The sequence below is a fragment of the Geotrypetes seraphini genome, chromosome 1, assembly GCF_902459505.1.
Source record: "Geotrypetes seraphini chromosome 1, aGeoSer1.1, whole genome shotgun sequence".
In the NCBI taxonomy this organism is placed as follows: domain Eukaryota; kingdom Metazoa; phylum Chordata; class Amphibia; order Gymnophiona; family Dermophiidae; genus Geotrypetes; species Geotrypetes seraphini.
This window is the reverse complement of record NC_047084.1, coordinates 500040684-500063297: the sequence shown is the minus strand read 5'-3', so window position 1 is coordinate 500063297 and position 22614 is coordinate 500040684. Positions and strand designations below refer to the sequence as shown.

Genomic DNA, 22614 nt, shown 5'->3' with positions numbered 1-22614 from the left:
ACAAACTGAATGGAAAAAATCTAACCAGCTACTAAATGTCAGTTGTACCTACCCAGACGCAGTGAGACCTGAAAAACTGTAACAATCTTGAAACTGTTTGTCTTCTCATTGCAATGTAATTGTGTTATTTCTGGGTTTTATTCTTTTGCTACCAGTAAGTTTTTTAACATTTTCCTTTGGTTTATAAAGGTTAAAATTGTTATGTATTTTGTCATGGTTTGAATGCAAGCATATTTCTTATATTTGTTATAATTTTCACAGAATTCACAATGGGCAGAGTAAAACAGGGCTTTATATTGAAACTGAGTTATGTATTTTCTGATGGATAGCAAATTCATAACTCAGTTATGCAGATATTATTAAAAATTATCCAGATACAATCAGTTTGCTTAAATTGCTAAATAGCCACATTTCATTCAGATAATAAGGGGCCAGGTTTGGATAAGGTTGCCAACTGGATCCAGATTTACCCGAAAGGGTTGATCCAGTCCTGGGTTTACATGCATGCGGATATTTGTAGTCTTGATTTTCTTAAAGAATGCAGTGGAGAACTCAGAACTACAAGTTCCTACATGCAGTAATCTACATGCAATCTACTCCTAACTGATATCCCTCAGTGTCGCCTCTCCCCCTTGCAATCTGTGCAAAACTCTGCTGTGTGACTCATCTTCTACCAACCTTGCTACACTCATGTCACCCCTCTCCTTAAGCTACTCCGATTCTGGTTGGCCCAGGCGCCTCAGGCTCCACCTGTGGGTGGGGTTTGAGTCGCCTGGGCCAATCAGGCCCTAAGGCCAGCCATTCATGGGATGGCTGGCCTGCCGGACGGACGGGCTTAGCACCCGTCTGTCTGGACATCGTTTACAAGTACGGGGAGGGGGATTGGGAGTGGGGGGGTCTTGCGGGTCGATGGGGGGGTGATTGGGGTTTTGGGGGGTGATCATGGGAGGGGGTGCATCGAGGGGGCAGGGGGGGTAGTCTGGCCAGGAGGGCTTGGGGTCCCTCCTGGTCCGATCCTCATCAGCGGCGAGGTCACGGCTCATGGGGCAAGAGGGCTTGGGCTCCCTCTTGCCCCGATGTTGGGAGGGGGGGTGTCGCCGGGCAGCAGGGCTTGGGCTCTCAAGTTGTGGGGGAGGGCTGATCGCTGAAGGAGAGATGGCTCATCTCTCCTGTCGCAATGGTGATCGCCCACCCCTTCCGAACCGCAGCACTTCAGTGTGAGGATTGCTGGCAGGGGAGATGCCCAACACCCGCCCTTTCCCCTCCTCTAAAAACACCTCTTTACGCTCTATGCATTCAGAAGCAGGGGAAAGGCCTAAGCTGGTTTTAGATACGTCTAAAACCAGCTTTGATTATGGGTACTTGGACGATCAGGCTTTTTGATCATCCAAGTACCCATTTAGGCCACTTTTTAGACATTTTTTATTATTATGAGTCCCTTAGAGTCTACAACCATGGCCCTGCAAGGTTTAAAATTCTCTTTGCCTGCAGCAGTTCACAATGTGTAGTAAGCCCCCCCCCTGGCTCTACTGTGTTAGAACCAGCAGCTACATTTGATTCTTGGCTGCACCACAAAGGTGCTTCAGTTTATAGGCAGCTATCAACCATTTAGGTCAAACATATGATTCTCCTATATGTGTCCTCTTAGTTAAGGCAATAACTCCATATTCATGAAACTGAGGGCATTTTTAGTGCTGGGTTCTATGTTCTCTCCAGATGCTCCTATTTACATTTTAATTAACATATCAAGGCCTTTAGGTAGTAATATAGCTATAGGCCTTGACTTATGAGTTTTACTTTTTTTTAACTTTTTTTGTTTACCATTATTTTCCCAAACATTAATATAATTGGACATTAAATATTTGTAGTATTGGTGATCTTTTAAGGTACTTAATTATTATGGGGGCTACATGGATACAAGGAGCTGTAGCTTAAATATCAATCCATTCTGCTTGATGGCTCTGTAATGCCTTCCCCTTCCCATCTTTCCTCTTCCATTTTCAACATTTCAGATTATTTCACAATTGCAAAGTGATATTATTAGATTGATTTATTTAATAACCTTTAAATTAGAGAAGAAAAGTTCTGTCATGGCAAGCTGTAAAAATTCACTGACAGCACAGTTTTCACTGAGTGGTTATTGTAAGTCATGAAAAGAGACATTAGATGCTGTTATTATTCCCTGTATTTGCCCAGGCTCACATAAAGTAATTATGTAGAGTCATTACTTCCACCCAGTATATATTATTTTCCAGTAGTAACAGGACTATGAGATATAATCTCATCTCAATGCTAAAGGCAAGCTGAATTTTGCCTGGCTCTTATAAGATAAGACCCTCAATAAGTGCTGATCTCAATTAAATTATTTTGTTCTGGGAGACGAGATGGTGTCAGGAAGGTCAAATGCTAACTGAGCTCCAAGTTTTTGTGAAGTTGGGCAAGAAAAGGAAGAGTCAAGTTTAGGCGGCCACCTACTCACCCAGGTCCAGCACTAACCCAGCCATAGTTCAATAAGAACATAAGAATAGCCTTACTGGGTCAGACCAATGGTCCATCAATGGTCGTTCTCATGGTAGCCAATCCAGGTCACTAGTACCTTGCCAAAACCCAAGGTGTAGCAATATTCCTTGCTACCAATACAGGGCAAGCAGTGGCTTCCCCCATGTCTTTCTCAATAACAGACTATGGACTTTTCCTCCAGGAACTTGTCCAAACTTTTCTTAAAACCAACTACGCTATCCACTCTTATCACATCCTCTGGAAATGTGTTCCAGAGCTTAACTATTCTCTGAGTGAAAATTTTTTTCCTCCTATTGGTTTTAAAAGTATTTCCCTATAACTTAATCGAGTGTCCCCTAGTCTTTGTAATTTGTCCCATATCTCTTTTCCAAGCTGAAGAGCCCTAACCGTTTTAGCTTTTCCTCATATGAGAGGAGTTCCATCCACTTTACCATCTTGGTCGCTCTTCTTTGAACCTTTTCTAGCGCCACTATATCTTTCTTGAGATAAGGAAACTAAAATTGAACGCAATACTCCAGATGAGGTCGCACCATGGAGCGATACAGGGGCATTATGATATTCTTAGTCTTGTTAACCATTCCTTTTTTAATAATTCCCAGCATCCTGTTTGTTTTTTGGGCCGCCACCGCACATTGGGCAGAAGGTTTCATCATATTGTCTACAATGATACCCAGATCCTTTTCTTGGGCGCTAACCCCCAAGGTGAGCCCTAGCATCCGATAACTATGATTCACGTTATTCCCAATGTGCATCACTTTGCATTTGGTTGCATTAAATTTCATCTGCCATTTGGACGCCCAGTCTTCCAATTTCCTAAGGTCTGCCTGCAATTTTTCACAATCCGCAATGTGTTTTAACAACTTTGAACAGTTTAGTGTCATCTGCAAATTTAATCATTCACTCGACATTCCAATTTCTAGAGTTCTTTTAGTACCCTGGGATGTGTACCATCCGGTCCTGGCGATTAATCACTTTTTAACTTGTCGATTTGGCTCAGAACATCTTCCAGATTCACTGAGATTTCTTCAGTTCCTCTGCATCATCACCCTTAAAAAACCATTTCTGGTTCAGGTAGATCTCTTACATCTTCTTCTGTAAAGACCGAAGCAAAGAATTCATTCAGTCTTTCCGCTATGGCCTTATACTACCTGAGCACCCCTTTCGCTCCTTGATCATCCAACGGTCCCACAGATTCCCTCACAGGTTTTTTGCTTCTGATGTACCTAAAAATTGCTATGAGTTTTTGCCTCTTTTGCAAGTTTCTCTTCATATTCTTTCTTAGCTGTCTTTATCAATGCTTTGCATCTAACTTGCCAGTGCATTTGTTTCTTCTTATTTTCTTCATTCGGATCCTTTTTCCATTCTTTACAGGATGTTTTTTTGGCTCTAGTTGCCTCATTCACTTCACTTTTTAACCACGCCGGCTCTCGTTTCATCTTCTTTCCACCTTTGCTGATACATGGAATACATCTGCTCTGGGCTTCCACAATGGCATTTTTAAATAACATCCACGCCTGGTTTACAGCCCTAACCTTTGCAACCAATCCTTTTAGCTTCTTTTTAACCATTTTCCTCATTTTATCATAGTCACCTTTTTGAAAATTAAACGCCCCTACAGTAGATTTCTTTTGCGACATTACTCTTGGTATCATCTCAGATTTGATCATGTTATATGATCACTATTTCCCAGTGGACCCAACACAGTTAACTCCTGTACTATGTCTTGAATTCCACTAAGGACAAAATCTAAAATAGCACCCTCTTTTCTATCCGTAGCTTTGCATCATCTGTGGCTGGTGAAAGGTTTCCTGAGGGCTCTTGGACAGCATTTGGAGAGAACATCCTGGCAGTATTGGAAGCTTTTCTGAGTCCCGAACACACAAGACTCCTCTGAGACCAGATTTCCTGGTCGCATTAAAGGGCTTGCCATCAGCTTCTGATGCAGAAGGTGCTGAAACAGCTCTTGGCCACTCTGGAAGAGTTTTACCATTTCCCCTCATTTCTCCCTCCCTTCAAATCCCTACCTCCTGCTGTAATAAATTTTAAAAAAGATATGTATCTGGCCTGCTATACAGCCTTGAGGTCAGTGACAGGCTACAGTACTGAACAGTTCTGGAGGAACAAGGAAGCCAGGCACTTGAAAGGTGCGAACCTGAATGGTACAGTCAGCACATGAGTGTGTCATGCCAATAGAGGATTCAGTGCCTTGAGTGAATCCTCTAAAGCCTTTTTGTTTTGTTTTAATTTGATTGGTTGGGCAGGCTCGGAAGTTCTGCCAGCCAAACCAATCACATTAAATTGAAAGAAAACAAAAAAAAGCCTTTAGGGAATTCACGCAAGGCACTGAATACCCCAACAGCATAATGCTTTCCTATGCTACGAGGATGTCAGAATGCTAAGGAGGAGGAGCCCGAATGCTGGTTTGGCCTGGGATTGGTTAGCCTTCAACCATCAGGGGAATCAGTGTCTAGTGTAGTTAACGTATAACCCGTTCTGAGCTCATTGGGGAGGATAGAATAGAAAATGAACTAAATAAATAAATAAAGTGCAACAGCAAATAGAATTTTGGAACCTTTTTCTGAGGAAAGAAACAATGTTGGTAAATCTAATGAGTCTAAAAACATTGACATGAAATGTAATGTTAAATCTAATGCTCAGTTTTATGTTTGGTCATATGTTCTTTCCAAATCTAGGAACTGAATGTAACAAATTGTAGTGGCCCCAGGCTCAAAGGAGATACAATTCTACTCCATGCAAGCACCTTCTGTATTTATCTAACATCTGTAGACATTAGCTGGACTGGTGCAACAGATGATGGAGTCATTGCTCTTTGTAAAGCTTCTTTAAGGTATAGTTTTCTGTTTTGCTATCCAGAAACTGAGAAACAACAAAATTAATATTTCAAAGATTTGTCCATCTATCTTTAAGAGATAGCTTGGCAAATCTTCAGTGTTTAAATTACCCCTTTCCCACACCCATTGGGAAGATTTCAACAGGATAGAGCAAAGCCTGCATAAAATTTACATTCACACAAACTAAGCACTGATAAAGTTAGGCAAATCTGGTTTTGAAGTTATCTGGATACTTTTATCTATTAACTTTCCCGCATGATGGCTTAATGAATATTGGATTTAATATGACCTATTTTTAGCAGAGAACATTTCATCTCCATATGATACAGAAAAGCAAGTCAGTTGTATAGTTGTTATATTTTTCTAAACCCATACCCTTTTATTTATTTCTACCAGTGGTGTAACTACAGTAGCTTAATTGCCACCCAGAGCAGATCACCTAAGCCGGCAGCTGTGCATATGGAGACTGCGGACTCTTTCTGCCTGAGAGATAGTTGGATACAGTCAGATGGATGGAGAGAGTTGTATGTATGTATATATATATATATATATATATATATATATATATATATATATATAATTATATATGTATACATGCAGTCATTTATATACAGTACATATATATATACATACTAGTGTTTAAGCCCGTTACATTAACGTGTGCTAGAGTAGATGGCTGTCTGTCTGGGTTTTTTTTTTCTTTGTCTCTTTCTATGGACGCTGTCAGTCTGTCATTCTTTCTGTCTGTGTCTCTCCCTGGCCCCCTGTCTCTGTCTTTCTTTCTGTCTCTATCTCCCTGGCCCCCTGCCTGCCTGTATTTCTCTGTTGCGCCATGCCTGCCTGTCTCTCCGTGGCCCCCTTCCTATGTCCTTAATGCCCTCAATGCCTCTTTCCTATGTCCTTAGTGTCCCCAGTGCCTCCTTCCCATGTCCTTAGTACCACTTCCTACGTCCTTAGTGCCCCCAGTGTCTCCTTCTCATGTCCTAAGTGCCCCCGGTGCCTCCTTCCTGTGTCCTTAGTGCCCCCAGTGCCTCTGTCCTGTGTCCTTAGTGCCTTCAGTGCCTCCTATGTCCTTAGTGCCCTCAGTTTCCCTTCCTATGTCCTTAGTGCCCCCAGTGCCTCCTTTCTATGTCCCCCTCACTGCCTTCCAGACTTTGTCCCACCCCCGCCCCCAAAACTAGCCTGCCTCCCTCCCTCCCATCCCTCTGTGCAGTAGAACCCTTGAGCAGCATCTTTCCATTTCTACCCCCATCCCCCCGTACAGTAGAACCCGGCATTTTTCTATTCCTCCCTCCCTCCCATCCCACTGTGCAGTAGAATCGTTGAGCAGCATGTTTCCATCTCCCCCCTCCCCCCGCCACTATCGCCGCCGTGCAGCAGACCCCACTGGCCCTCCCATTCGACCCTCCCACCACGAGACGACCTACAAACCTCCTGGCTCCAGCAGCGTCTGCAGCACTCTAAACACGCTGCTTCGCGGCCCTCTGCTGCTCATGATTTCCTCTGCCGCGTCTCTGTCTCGATGTCAACAGAGACGCGGCAGAGGAAATTAGGGCAGTAGAAGGCCACGAAGCAGCGTGTTTAGAGTACTGCAGACGCTTCTGGAGTTAGGAGATTTGTGGTCGTCTCGTGGTGGGAGGGTCGGATGGGAGGGTCAACAGGGGTAAGGGTGCGCCAAGGAGGGGTGCGCCGGGGGGAGGGAAATCGACGATGAACTGCCTTATAGTGAGTGCTGCCTTACAGTGAGTGAGGGGGGAGTCGAAGCACGCATGCGTACTCCTGCCGGCCATGGACCTATGGATCACTGATCACACAGGTAGGAATGTGCATGCGTGCTTAGCGTTTTATTATTATAGATACTGTAATAAAACATACACATGCATATTGTTGAATAGAATCAACCAAGTAGTTGACCCATAGAGTCCACAGAAGAATTGAAAATCCAAAACAAAAGACTGTAGAAACCGCATGTTACTAGAACATGCATGTTACTGATGTCAACTTTATTTATATAAAAGAGTCAATAAATATGAAAAACCTATGCCCAAGCATGGGTGAATGCTTTTCCTCTGGCATAGGTTTTCATATCCACATATCCTTGAAGAGACCCCATTGGGACCCCTATTGTTGAATAGAAACATGCATATAATTACACTTCTCTGAGGTCAAGCAGGCAGTATATTCTCACATGTGGGTGATATTATCCATAGAAAGCATAAACATTCTTCACCTTCAAGGTTTGGCATAGTGTCCTTCCAGATGTCCACTTCCTCGACACATATTAAGCGTTGAGGCACCAGGGGCTACTCTCCATCGCTGCAAATCATGTCTTCTCCCAGGTGTGCCTTGAGTGCTTCCAAAGCAGTCTATTCTGGTGCAGAAAGCAACTCTCCATGAGGAGATCTGGGCCATGCTCAAACAAGAGTTTTCGGGATACTGCAGATGCAGTCTTCACAGGCTTTAAAGACATCCATGACTGCCTCGGCCCAGCCTGAGGATACATTGAAGTATTGATCAAGGCCAAGGTCACACACCTCTTTCAACATCAAGCATTAGGGTCAGCAAGGATCCATTCGACACGTGCATCGTTGGCAGAGGAATTATCTCTTGGGTCAGAGCATCAACCCCTGTCTTGATGTTCTTTGATGCATACTCAACACTCCTCTCGACACACACTCCCTCATTCACTAGGGGAGAGTATTTTGAAGAGTCTGACTCAGATAAATCCATCTACTCAGATGAAGATCTACCATACTTGTCAGCAGAGGAATCTTATGGTATTCTTTCTTTTCTGTCTCAGAGACGAAAGTATCTACCAGAGAGCTTATCTTTTAATGGCTATGTCAAATGGATCAAGCCACCTATTAAAATGGAGATAGAGAAAGAACCTCGCTTTGAACTGTGAGCAGATCTAAAAGAAGACATACGGGATGGTGATTAATGGAAAATAGGTATGAGGGGAAGCCTTGATAAAGCATCAGGCGAAACATGTTGGCTACATATACCCCTGACGTATGAAACCACAAAGGTAACAATTAGAAAATAAGATGGAATAATAAATATAAAGTATGAAGTATTTTGAATTAGCAAGTTAAAACGATGAGGACAAATTTGTCATTTAGAGCAGAACCAATGAAGAGTGGACATGTGAAGCTTGAACGAATGAAAGACTTGAGCTTTGAATGACGTCACTGAGGTTCTCTAGAGCTGGAAAATAAAACTGACAGTAGGAATAAATATCAAATATGAGGTGTGAATGTGCATCAATTATCCAACTTAGGCTATATAGTTTACTCGGGATATCTCAATATTGATATCATTGTGACATTATCAACATCCATCTAGATGGCAGATTGTCACTAAAAGAAATCAGAATATGTGCTGGGGTACCTTATCATCAGTTTCTTGTGGATTTGAATCCACAAACTTAGGAAGATGGAAGAAGTGCCTTTAACCACTGAACCATATCAGCTACCTTGCAGGCCAGGGGTTCCTGCCATGTGAGATGATTCCTTAGAAGACCAAACAGCACTTATCTGTGAGTCTCCTAAGAACATGATCCAGGGACCAGGCAGCACATGTCTTTGATGCTACATCCCCCCAACCCAAATCACAACAAAAACTGTTGGGACACTTTATTTCTCTACTATGGAAAAGACAGTAGATGCCCACTCCGCGTGCCCTTTTTGGACATTTTAATATTACATCTCCAAAACCCAGAGGCATGTCCGCCTTTGTGGCCCATTCAGTGCTGCTTGGAAAGGAAGCTATCTAGACTGCTTGGCTTACTGCAAATCCACCCACTTATTATTATTGGTGTTCGCTTATGATTGTTCATGCTTTCTTGGAGTGCTGGAATTTTGTGGATGTTGAATCTGTACAAGGTCGTCATTTTACTCAAATCTGGGAACCTTTCTGGAGGGAGCTCACATCTTATGCTCGAAGCAAAATATTGAACATATGATTTGTATCTGTATAGATTCTAACTGTTTAGGGTAATTGACATGCCCATCATGGGGGAGGGAAGGGACGGGGTTTAACTTGTGTTTGTTGTTTGAAGTTGTAATGATTATTTTGCAATGTGTTTTTGTTTACTCCTGAAAATTAATAAAAATATTTAACCATAAAATGAGAAAAAAGGGGACATAATGAGATATCCAAGATTTACTTCCATTGAAAGCACTGGGATGGATACAGACATTTGGTTTTACCTCCATTGAAAGCAATGGAGGTAAAACCCAGGTGTCTTAATCTGTCCTCTGTTTTCTGGAGTTATATGGTAACCCAAAGCTTGCTGAACTCTCTGGCCAGGGTTACAAGTGTAACAGTGCTAGTTGGACCCCCAAACGCCATGTCTTATCTATATTTTGCACACAGTAGTGGATGGTGAGCTGAATGGGGAAATGTCCTGGCTGTACTCTATACAAGTGTGTTGAGGATTCTAGAATGTGCTCTCATGTTGGTCCACAGCTACTGCAATTTGCACTGCAACCGTCATTGAAGATGTTGCCATGATTCAAAGCCATGCAGGGTGTTAACCAAACTCAGTAGATATGCAGTCATACATAAAATTGTGCAGTATGGTCAAACAGCAAAAACATACAGCAGAGACATCAGTCCATCAGTGGCAGAAAAGATTTGTGAGGAAGGCCAAATCTTCAGTGCACAATGTTTCCTTTAACATTTGGCTTCCTCAAACAGCCTTTCTGTGATTTGTGGAGTGACACTTGTCTTACCTATTTCTTTTTATCTTTTGTTTTTTTTTACTTTGTTGGAAGAAATGTGCTTGCTTCTTGGTGTTGCTTTGTTTGAGATGCAGTAGGGTCATTAATTTTGGAGCCTGGTTTACACCAGTGATAGCTACACATTCTTCAGCAGCACATCCTGACCCCTATCTCTCTTCTATTCTGTCAACTAAACTGAAGTTATCACATTTGGGCAGCCAGAGAAAACCACACAGGACACTTATACATTAATTCAAACCATTTAAAAAATTTTTAAATTCTTAACTTAAAAAAATCTTTATAATAAAATAAAATATTTTAAAATAAAATTGCAACTTTTTTCAAAATTAGGAGGGCGAGGATGCCCCCAAGAGCTGCCTCATGAGGGGGTTGACTAAAAGCATTGGGAGGGGTCAAACCCTTGGGATGCAGCATGCCCTTGGTCACCAGAACGGTTCCCTTGGGCATGTTCCACCCTGTCCACATGCCCTTCTAATGCCTGTAGTTGGCCTAAAATGTCCTCCATAGCCCACATCCTCTCCAATACATCAAGGATTCCAGGGACAGGGAAGAAAGAGAATGTGTTTGTGTATATGTATGGGATTTTTTTGGAAGGAGTGACAATTCAGACCCTACCCTGGCCCTGCCCTTTTTAGCCACTCTACAGTTCCATTTTCTTTTTTTCTTTTTTTTTTTTACAAATTAGGCCCAGCATTTCCATAAATAAGTTACAAAATTCATGTTTTGCTCCTATTTTATAAAATATATAATTGATGAAGATTAACCCCTGCCCCCTTTTATAAAACTTTGCAAGAGATTTTTTACTGTAGGCTGGCCGATGTTCATAGGAGCTAAAAACCTCTTGCATGGTTATGTAAAATGTGTGTGGGGGGAGAGGGGGATTAATCATTTATAAATATTTAAAAATAATTCTTATGTTTTCAGTCTACAGAGCCTTTCCATGAATGGGTGCAAGATTACAGATGGGGCCATAAATGTTCTGGTTAAAAAACATGGGAAAAGGTAATTTATGTTTATGTATGTGAGCTAGAGCATGGTAATTCTATGATTGTACTGAGGTTTTTACAGCATATGTAGGCCTATGGGAGATATAGGAGACATTTTCAATATGACATTTAAATCCAATTTTGGATGCTTTTGTCAATTGATATTCCATCAGTAAAAGACATTTCATCATCAGACATCCCTATTTGCAATATCTCTGATGTCATTCTAATACCAACTGAGGCTGATGCATTACATAAGAGTCTTTCTTTTGTCCCGACTGCACGTTACAACTCCTTTCAAACAAGGATTGATCTTTTTAAATTCACTCAAAAATTATGCATCATTCAATCCTTTGCGAATACAACACAAAATCATTTTGATGTTTCTATTGTAAAGAAACCTTCCCGCTGGATAGTACCTGGTCCCATAGATCCATTGATACATTCTTTTTCATCATGTGTAGAACAAGCTGTTGGGAGTGTGTGGCGCAGGGGTTAGAGCTATAGCCTAAGCACCCTGAGGCTGCGGGTTCAAATCCCTCACTGCTTCTTGTGACCCTGGGCAAGTCACTTAGGGCTCCTTCTACTAAGGTGTGCTAGCGGTTTTAGCGTGCGCTAAACGTTAACGCCTCCATAGAGCTTGCGTTAGTATTTTTCGTTTAGTGCAAGGTTAGCGCACGCTAAAAACACTAGCGCACCTTAGTAAAAGGAGCCCTTAATCCCCTTATTGCCCCAGGTACACTAGATAGAGTTTGAGCCCACCGGACAGATAGGGGAATATGATAAAGTACCTGAATGTAAACCACTTAGGATATAAATGATATATAAATAATAAAATAAATTGACAAATTGGAACAGAAAAAGAAATATTTTTACAATGTGACAAAGGCCAAAGGAGGGAGCATCTCTCCTGCTGCAATCGTTGCGGGGGGGGAGGGGGAGGGGAGGTTGCCGGGGCTGCTGAGCTGATTGCGGCAGCCAAAATATCATGCAAACAGAATACTGCAGTCACACATGACAGGAATAGTGTTAGGCTTTGCAGTCCCCAGTTATGTCTCTAGCAGGATATATATTTCAAATCTGATATATTGTAATGACAAAATAGAAATAAAATGATTTTTTTCTACCTTTTGTGGTCTCTGCTTTCATCTTCTTTTCACTCTTTTCCTACCAGCGTCTGCCCATTCCATCCACTGTCTGCCCTCTCCCCTTTCCATCCAGCCTGTGCCTCCTCTCTTCTTTTTACATCATTCATTCCAGCTTCACTGCTTTCTTCATTTTTATCTCTCCTACACCAGATCTAGCATCTTTATCCCTCTCTCATTTCTCTGCTGACCCCCTTTCCAGCATCAATCTCTCTCTTCTTTCTCATTCCTGTCTCTCCCCTTTCCCTCATCTGATCTCTCCATTCCACCCTGACCCCTTTCCCTCCTCTAATCTCCCTGCCAGCTGTTTCCTTCCTTTTTTCCTTCTCCCTTCCCTCCTCCCCCCTATCCAACAGTAGCTCTCTTCCCATCCCTTTCCCTCTTCCCCTCCCAGCAGCATCTCTCCTTCTACCTCCCTCCAGGTGCAGTAGCAGTTCTCCCTTTATCCAGCAGCTTCCTAGCCTCCAACAGTGGCTTCCTCTCCTTCCAGCAGCTCTCAGTACTTACCTGCAGCAGTGATTTCCTTAGGCAGCCTTGGGTCCGTTGCTGCCTCTGAGGAAAGGGGAAGTTGCTGAAGTGAATCACTGCCCTGGTAAGTACAGAGCTGCTAGGAGAGGAGACAGCCACTGTTGAAGGCTCCCCATGATCTTACTCCTGCTGTGCCCTGCACATTCGCGACCCCCCCCCCCCCAGCCGGCAAAAACAGCTTTGCACCACAGGCCCTGCTGCCCAAGATGAGCCAGAGGCCCCTACCCGTCGCATCCTGCACTTGGGCAGACTCTCAGCACAGACGCTGCTGATGGCCCCAATCCACACGCTGACTCCCCCCCACGCATGCTGACCATCTCCTTTCTACTTGCACCTTCCTCGCGGCCCTCTTCGGCGACTTGGCAGGGGCAGCGATCAAGACAGGCTGCCAACGTCGGGCATTCCCTCTCTGAGTCCTGCCTATTTTGTTTCAACTTCCTGTTTTCGCATAGGCGAGACTCACAGAGGGAATGCCTGACGTCGGCAGCCTGTCCTGATTGCCCGAGGCTGGGAGGAACATCACCGGGGCAGGAAATTTAACGGCGTCGATCTCGCCGGCCCTCTGCGGACCGGCAGGAATTTTCTGTGGACCGGCGGTTGAAGAACTGTGCTTTAATGTACAACGCTACATAGGTCTAGCAACTCTATAGAAATGATAAGTAGTAGTAAGTAGAAACATAATAATGCATGATTAGTGTGTAGGGAAATTAACGGTAATTTTACATAGGAATTTGTTGTGCAATGGTTTTAACTATTTTCCATATCTGTTTATTTCCAAGGCCTGGCATTTTTTTATATCTTTATAAATCCATTAAACAAAACAAGAAACCTGATTGTCTCAGGTGGATGAAAATAAATACAATTACTTAGACAATCTTAAGTAACATCTGAAAGGCTATTTGCAGAATACTGTTAATCTAAACACTTTCCATTCTGGTGCTTTTTATTTTCTGTTCCAGTCTCAATAAATTGGAAGTGTTTGGCTGTCATACTCTTACTGCAAAATGCCTGGGTTCCATGGCTACTGAGTGCGCACAATTGCAGATCCTCAACATTGGCAGAGTCCCCAAAGTAACAGATGTCTGCTTAGCAATGATAGCTTCGTGCTTGGATAAACTAACTGTGTTGAATGTAACAGGACTCAGTGTGGTAAGATTATGTGATTACTTACTAGTTATTTATAAGTAAGATGATACTAGGTAACGTGTTTCAATGTGAACATCACTGTTCCCTCTAAGCTGAGTGGGAGTCCTCTAACTGCATTCCTGCCAGTGGGGGGGCAGTACTTCAATATTGTGTTTTCAATCTCTAGCTACAGGCAGGTTACCTGGAGCCCTGCAGAGCTTGCTAATCCCTCACTATTGAAAATGTAATAGTGAAACAGCACCTCCCACTGACAGAACTGTAGATGGAGGACTCCCACTCAGCTTAGAGGGGACAGTAGTGACCGTCGCTGGGAAAAGGTGACTAAAGTAGCAGATCCAAAATGTTGAGACTGGCCAGTTTTTCATGTTGTGTGTCCATAAAGCAGAATGAAAAAGTTACTTATTTGAACTTCTGTATCTTTTTTATTTTTTCATGTAAAAGGATGGGGGTTTAGACTTTTGTATTACAAATTGTTCACTCTGAACAGAATTCATTAAAATTTAATATTTTTGTTTCTGGTGTGACCTTCTTAGATATGGTCACATATAACATAAAAGTTCTCTGGTTATCTAAATCACAACAAAAACATACCAGTGCATGCAAGACTGCAGATGGTACATACAGGCCCACAGATGGTATATACAGGCCCACATCTATCATTAATTACTCTCCAGATTATCCTCTGGTGTATTCATATCCTATCTAATAAAACGCTAGCCGCACATGCGCACTCAACTGCGTGCTTCCGTTTTCCCTGATATGTGAGATGTAGGTCCGTGGCCTTGCAGGAGTGCGCATGCGCAAGTCCCCAGCCTTACTTTCCAGCACCTACCACTCGCCGCCAGCGCTGGACTTCCTGCTCTCCATGTCGGCTCCTCTCACCAGCCGCACCAGCGTCTGAGAAGGCTTCCGATGCTGTCGGGATCGAGAGGAGCCGTGGTGACACCTCGCGGGGCAGGAAGGGAAGCCCAAAACACTCCAGCCGCGAAGGGATGCCACGGTCCCGACTCAAAACCAGCTGATTCCAGCAGCGTGTGCAGCACTCTATACACGCTGCTTCGGGGCCATTTACTGCCCTGATTTGCTCTGCCGCGTCTCTGATGATGTCATCAGGGACGTGCCAGAGTAAATCATCTTCAAATCTTTTAATGGAACTAATTTTACATACTGCCGCTAAATTTGTTCACCTGGTGATCATGGGAGATTTTAATTGTGCAGGTGGTCTAGGACAAGATAGTTATCAAAAATTATTTCTTGAGACTATGAAATTTAGTCAGTTGGTTTCAGTCCTCACGCATGTGTTGGGAAAACCCCTTGATTTGATATTTGTATCAAAATCTTTGTCTCAGTTTTGGCAAGTGAAAGATGTGGTTCCAGTAAGCTGGTCTGACCATTATATTATTTATTGTTTGTCTATTCAAATTAATAAGATAAAGTCTGAGAATAAGTTAACATCTATTAAAGTTTCTAAAGTAAGGAAAATATGACATTTGGCCTTTATCTGTTGTCATGTTTCTATCAAGAGGGCCTGGGATAGGCTCATGGGATCTCTCAGAGAGAGAAAGAGATAATGGTTACTGTGGATGGGCAGATTAGATGGGCCATTTGGCCTTTATCTGCTATTATGTTTCTATGACTGACATTTTAAATATTGTTCAGTTTGCAATTCCATCTTTTGATGGTTTTGACCTTTTGGCTAATCTTTAAGACTGGAGCAGGATAATGTCTGTAATAGCTGACAAAATTCTTGATTTTAAATCAATTATAGTTACTACTACCGTATTTTCGCGGATATAACGCGCACCCGTGTAAAACGCGCACACGGGTATAGCGCGCAGAAATCACGATGACATGTACAAAAACTTTTGTATACCGCGCTCACGGGTATACCGCGCATGATGCCCGACGCTCCTTTCGCCTGCCCTGACTTTCCGTGCGCTGTCCCGACTCTCCGTTCACCCCCCCTGACTTCCGTGCACTGCCCTGACTTTCCGTGCGCTGTCCCGACTCTCCGTTCACCCCCCCTGACTTTCCGTGCACTGTCCTCCCTTGAAGTCCTGTCCCCCCTTGAAGGTCTGTCCCCATCCTGAAAGCCTGATGCCCCCCCCCGACGTCCGATACATCCCCCCCCCGGCAGGACCACTCGCACCCTCACCCCGAAGGACCGCCGACTCCCCAACAATATCGGGCCAGGAGGGAGCCCAAACCCTCCTGGCCACGGCGACCCCCTAACCCCACCCCGCACTACATTACGGGCAGGAGGGATCCCAGGCCCTCCTGCCCTCGACGCAAACCCCCTCCCCCCAACGACCGCCCCCCCCAAGAACCTCCGCCCGTCCCCCAGCCGACCCGCGACCCCCCTGGCCGACCCCCACGACACCCCCACCCGCCTTCCCCGTACCTTTGTGTAGTTGGGCCAGAAGGGAGCCCAAACCCTCCTGGCCACGGCGACCCCCTAACCCCACCCCGCACTACATTACGGGCAGGAGGGATCCCAGGCCCTCCTGCCCTCGACGCAAACCCCCCTCCCCCCCAACGACCGCCCCCCCCCAAGAACCTCCGACCGCCCCCCCAGCCGACCCGCGACCCCCCTGGCCGACCCCCACGACCCCCCCACCCCCCTTCCCCGTACCTTTGGTAGTTGGCCGGACAGACGGGAGCCAAACCCGCCTGTCCGGCAGGCAGCCAACGAAGGAATGAGGCCAGTAAGCTCCGCCTACTGGTGGGGCCTAAGGCGCGTGGGCCAATCAGAATAGGCCCTGGAGCCTTAGGTCCCACCTGGGGGCGCGGCCTGAGACACATGGTCGGGTTGGGCCCATGTGCCTCAGGCCGCGCCCCCAGGTGGGACCTAAGGCTCCAGGGCCTATTCTGATTGGCCCACGCGCCTTAGGCCCCACCAGTAGGCGGAGCTTTAGGACGGATGGGCCAATCCGGCCTCATTCCTTCGTTGGCTGCCTGCTGGACAGGCGGGTTTGGCTCCCGTCTGTCCGGCCAACTACCAAAGGTACGGGGAAGGGGGGTGGGGGGGGTCGTGGGGGTCGGCCAGGGGGGTCGCGGGTCGGCTGGGGGGGCGGTCGGAGGTTCTTGGGGGGGGCGGTCGTTGGGGGGGGGAGGGGGGTTTGCGTCGAGGGCAGGAGGGCCTGGGATCCCTCCTGCCCGTAATGTAGTGCGGGGTGGGGTTAGGGGGTCGCCGTGGCCAGGAGGGTTTGGGCTCCCTTCTTGCCCGATATTGTCGGGAAGTCGGCGGTCCTTCGGGGTGGGGGTGCGAGTGGTCCTGCCGGGGGGGGGGGATGTATCGGACGTCGGGGAGTCGGCCGGGCAAGAGGGCTTGGGCTCCCTCTTGCTCCGATCGTGGATGCGGGTGCGGGTGGGAGCGCGTGCGAGCGGTCGTTCGGGGTGGGGGTGTGAGCGGTCCTGCTGGGGGGGTGAATCGGGCGTCGGGCGGGGTGGGAACTATGTTTAAAAACTTTTGTATACCGCGCTCAGGCATATAACGCGCGAGGGGTATGCGCGGTAGGTAAAAACGCGTATAACGCGCGCGTTATATCCACGAAAATACGGTACTACTGTTAATTATTTCTATAGCGGTACCAGATGTATGGAGCACTGTACAAAGTCACAACAAAGACAGTCCTTGCACAAATAGTTAGTGACACAGAGAAAAATAGTTGGTTCCACTAAGGTGTGTCCCTCTTTTGAAGGCAGTTGAGACATTTGGAAAGTAAATGACAGAAAAATCCCTCAGAATATCTGCGTATTAAGCGTAGATTATAGAGTAAACTTTATTATCAAAAAGATTTAAAGAGTAAGACAGAATTTGTAAACTAGAGACTAGAGGATATTGATTACAATCCTCACCATGTGTTTAAGATAATCTACATATGATTTAACAAGTGATTCTTAAAAAAAAAAAAAGAAAGAACATTGAGATTAATACGCTTATAGCAGACAGATTTTTGTGCTATTTCCACCTTATTTAATGAGATACCGAGGACAGCTGCTGAATTTAGTTTAATGGAGTCGAAAGATGAAGTTAATGATCAGGTACAAAAAGATGAGGTCCAATATCAGGTTCATAAATTGGAATTTAATCAATTCTGCGACAATTAGTTCTGTCACTATATCTCAGGTTGAGCAAATTGTGTCCTCGGTAAAGTTTTTGGCAGCTCAGACAGACGTTGTTCCATTCAGGACTTTTTCTTCTAGTAAGAAAATTTTGGCTCATTTTATAAGTCACAGTCAATCTGTTTTTGAACTTAGGAATTGTTCCAAATTGCTTAAAGAAATCAGTAATCACTCCAGTTAGTAAAAGGAATTCATTAGTTAGTGAAAACTATGTTGGGTTCAGACCCATCTCAAATTTATTGATCTTGGCTAAAATAATGGAAAAGATTGTTTTAAGCTATCTTAATGACATTTTGGAAGAAAATAAACTATTACATTTTATGCAATCTGGATATAGAAGACATCACAATACAGAATCATTATCGCTAAATCTGACCAGTGAAATTTTGTGTAAGGTTGACTCTGGTCTAGATGCTTTATGGATACAATTTGATCTGACTGCAGTGTTTGATACAGTTTCACATTTGAAGCTGTTGCAAAGGCTCAAAGGATTGAGTTTGCATTCTACAGTATTTCAATGGTTTATTTCCTATTTTTCAAATTGCTGATATTTGATGTCTTGGAAAAATGAAATGTCAGAGAAAGGGGTGGTTACATCAGGTATACCCCAGGGATCTTTGTTATCATCAGCCCTTTTCAATATATATTTAGTGTCTCTTGCAAAATTGTTAGAATCTTTAAACATGAAGTTCCATATCTTTGCAGATGACATTTAATTGCTAGTTTTTGTGGGGAACAATCAGGAGGCAGCAAATAAAAATCTTAATGTACAACTGGCAACAGTTTAATTGTAAATGCAGAGAAATCCACAGCCATGTGATTATTGCATAGAAATATGACATTGAAAGTTGTGCCAGAAATTGATGGAAAACCAATTCAACTTAAGTCTGCAATTACTACTTTATGAGTGCGCTGTGACTTTGGGTTAAGTTTTAAACACAAATAATGCATGTTGTCAAGATGTGTTTCTTCCATCTGAGATTGTTGAGTCAGCTGAAACCTGTTTTTAGAGTAGAAAATCTTACTAAATTGATTCATGCTTTCATCACTAATCGTTTAGACCAGTGTTTTTCAACCTTTTTACACCTATGGAATGGCAGAAATAAAAAAATGATTCTGTGGATCGGCATCGGTCTGTGGACCGGCGGTTGAAGAACACTGGGCTAAGTCATGGGCCAGACCCCGTCCATCTCTACCCAATCTCCACCCCAGACCCCGCCCCCATAATAGTACTAATTGCACCTTGCACGTCCCTTGCCTCATCTGGAAGCCTTCCCTCTGACGTTGCAACGTCAGAGAGAAGACTTCTGGTTCAGGCGCAGGATGCCCGTAGGAGCCACTGCCTGTGGCTTTGTGCACTGAATCAGTTAGGAAGAGGGAGCTGACTCAAAGATAACGCCGCATCAATCGCACTGTGGACCGGCGGTTGAAGAACAATGTTTTGGGCCTGATACATGTGTTGGCCTTGTGGACCGGCAGGAAATTTATGTGGACCGGCACTGGTCCATGGACCGGTGGTTGAAGAACACTGGTTTAGACCATTGTGTTGCAAACTTATTAAGCTGCGGCACACTAATCTTGGGGCTGCAGCTGGAGGGCACCCGGAAATGCGCAGACATCACATGTCATCACATTGACATCTGCGTATGTGTGGATGTTCTCCAGCTACCTGCATATGCATATGTCCTTCAGTCCTGAGCCTCCTATTATTACTGGGGGGAGGGGAGGAGAGGGATGCTGCAGATGAGAGCTAAGGAGAAGAAGCAGAATGCACCACAGGCACATCCTGTAAGCAGTCTTCTTTGCCGGCATCTCGTGGCACACCTGGAATGTGCCATTGCACACAGTTTGTGATACACTGGTTTAGACTATTGTAATACATTATTATTGGGGTCCAGTAAAGCTAATTTATTTCACATACAACTGATTCAAAATATAGCTGCTAAGCTGTTAACTGCATATACAGTTATAAGGATCTGGATGTAAATATGTTTGGGTATAAATCTACCTCACACTGTATCTTCAAGGACGCCTGAGCCCCACCACTCCACCGCTGTGTGATTTCTCAAAAAAATGCGGGAAGATTTACATGGTGCCTCATCATTGGCTGTCCCACTTGTTGTATATCAAGTGTTTTTCTCAAATAACATTTTCCCTGTTTCTCTTATTTTTAAATACTTTCGTTTTATAGTTATTTTAAATATGATAAATATAACAAACAGTATAAATATAAAGTGCAATTGTACTTAGCTTAATCACAGCCAAACCTGGGAGTCTGACCCGACATGTTTCGCACAAAGAAGTGCTGTATCAAGGGTCTCCCTATGGTAACAAAGAAAAGGAAGCTGTAACACAAACATTCTTATACAACTGCCTCCTCCACTTAAGCTTAGGCTTAAGCTGTTAACTGCAGCATGTAGAAATGATCATATTACACTAGTTTTGTATGAATTGCCTTGGCTACCTGTGTATGACAGAGGCTATGAAACCCTGCCCCTTCCTCAGGTTAGTTCAGCTTAGAGAATGACACGGTGGCTGTTACCCGTGGCTAGTCACAGGTAGCCGTGGGTAACCGGCCGAAATGGTGAGGGAGGAAAAAGTGCTCACAGCGAGTATGGGGACAAGGCCATCCACCGCCCCGTGGAGCGGTGAATGGCCTTGTCCCCACAGTTAGGGGAAGGAACGCGTGCGGTCACCAATTGCGCAGCCCCCTCACTCCTTCCTACCTACCCAAATCTATCTAACTCCCTCCCCCTTACCTTCACAACATGTTTTGAGTAACTTTCACAAAGTCATCAGAGCCTGCAAGTAGTAGGGTGCATGTGTGGATGGAAGTTTCTCCTTTGATGCAACTTCCGGTTGCGTCAGAAGAGAAGCTTCCGCCCACACACGCACGCTACTATTTGCAGGCTCCAATGGCTTTGTGAAAGTTACTCAAAACGTGCCATGAAGGTAAAGGGGAGGGAGGGGGGCCGCGCGAGAGGTGCCGAAGGACGGTGAGGTGGCGAGAGGGAAGGGTGGTGGAGGAAAGGAACAGACGCTGAAGGGGGGTGGAGAGGAACAGACGCTGAAAGGAAATGGGGAAGACAGAGTGGGGAGAAGACGCTGAAAGGACATGGGGAAGACAGAGTGGGGAGAAGACGCTGAAAAGACATGGGGAACATAAGAACATAAGAATTGCCGCTGCTGGGTCAGACCAGTGATCCATCATGCCCAGCAGTCCACTCACGAGGCAGCCCCCAGGTCAAAGACCAATGCTTTAAATGAGTCTAGCCTCACCTGCTTATGTTCCAGTTTAGCAGGAACTTATCCAACTTTGTCTTGAATCCCTGTAGGGTGTTTTCCCCTGTAACAACAGACTCCGGAAGAGCGTTCCAGTTTTCTACCACTCTATGGGTGAAGAAAAACTTCCTTACGTTTGTACGGAATCTATCCCCTTTCAACTTTAGAGAGTGCCCTCTCATTCTCCCTGCCTTGGAGAGGGTGAACAATCTGTCTTTATCTGCTAAGTCTATTCCCTTTAGTATTTTGAATGTTTCGATCATGTCCCCTCTCAATCTCCTCTTTTCAAGGGAGAAGAGGCCCAGTTTCTCCAATCACTCACTGTACGGCAACTCCTCCAGCCACTTAATCATTTTAATCGCTCTTCTCTGGTCTCTTTTGAGTAGTACTGTGTCCTTCTTCGTGTATGGCGACCAGTGCTGGATGCAGTACTCCAGGTGAGGGCGCACCATGGCCTGGTACAGCGGTATGATAACCTTTTCCGATCTGTTCATGATCACCTTCATAATCATTCCTAGCATTCTGTTTGCCCTTTTCGCCGCTGCCACATATTGCACGGTCGGCTTCATTGACTTGTTGATCAGAACTCCCAAGTCTCTTTCCTGGGAGGTTTCTCCAAATACCATCCCGGACATCCTGTGTTCGTGCATGAGATTTTTGTTACCGACATGCATCACTTTACACTTTGCCACATTGAACCTCATTTGCCATGTCGATGCCCATTTCTCAAGCTTGATTATGTCACGTTGCAGATCTTTGCAATCCCCCTGTGTCTTCACTATTCTGAATAACTTCGTATTGTCCGCAAATTTAATCACTTCACTCGTCATGCCAATGTCTAGATCATTTAATAAAGATGTTGAAGAGCACAGGTTCAAGCATCGAACCCTGCGGCACCCCACTGGTGATGCTATTCCAGTCCAAGTATTGTCCATTTACCCCCATTCTCTGTTTCCTCCAGCCAGTTTTTAATCCACGTGAGTATTTCACCCTCAATTCCATGGCTCACAATTTTCCAAAGTAGTCGTTCATGTGGAACCTTGTCGAACGCCTTCTGAAAATCCAGATATACAATGTCAACCAGGTTGCCCTTGTCTATCTGCCTGTTTACTCCCTCGAAGAAGTGCAGCAAATTTGTCAAACAAGATCTGCCTTTGCTGAAACCGTGCTGGCTGGTCCTTATCTAAGGTGACCATATGTTCCGTTTTCAACGGGACAGTCACATTTTCGGACCGACCGTCCCATTGTCCCGACCCACCGCTTCGGGACACCAAAATGTCCCGTT

General features: G+C 44.7%; 1 protein-coding gene across 2 annotated transcripts in view; it reads left to right on the top strand.

Moving 5' to 3' along the window:
* LOC117351707 overlaps positions 1 to 22614 on the top strand; it is a 134475-nt gene that overhangs the window by 76726 nt on the left and 35135 nt on the right. For both annotated transcript variants that reach the window (XM_033927439.1, XM_033927429.1), the window contains exons 10-12: positions 5214 to 5368; positions 11042 to 11119; positions 13736 to 13925. In XM_033927439.1, the coding sequence (XP_033783330.1) occupies positions 5214 to 5368; positions 11042 to 11119; positions 13736 to 13925 (423 nt within the window). The remainder of the gene's footprint in view (positions 1 to 5213; positions 5369 to 11041; positions 11120 to 13735; positions 13926 to 22614) is intronic.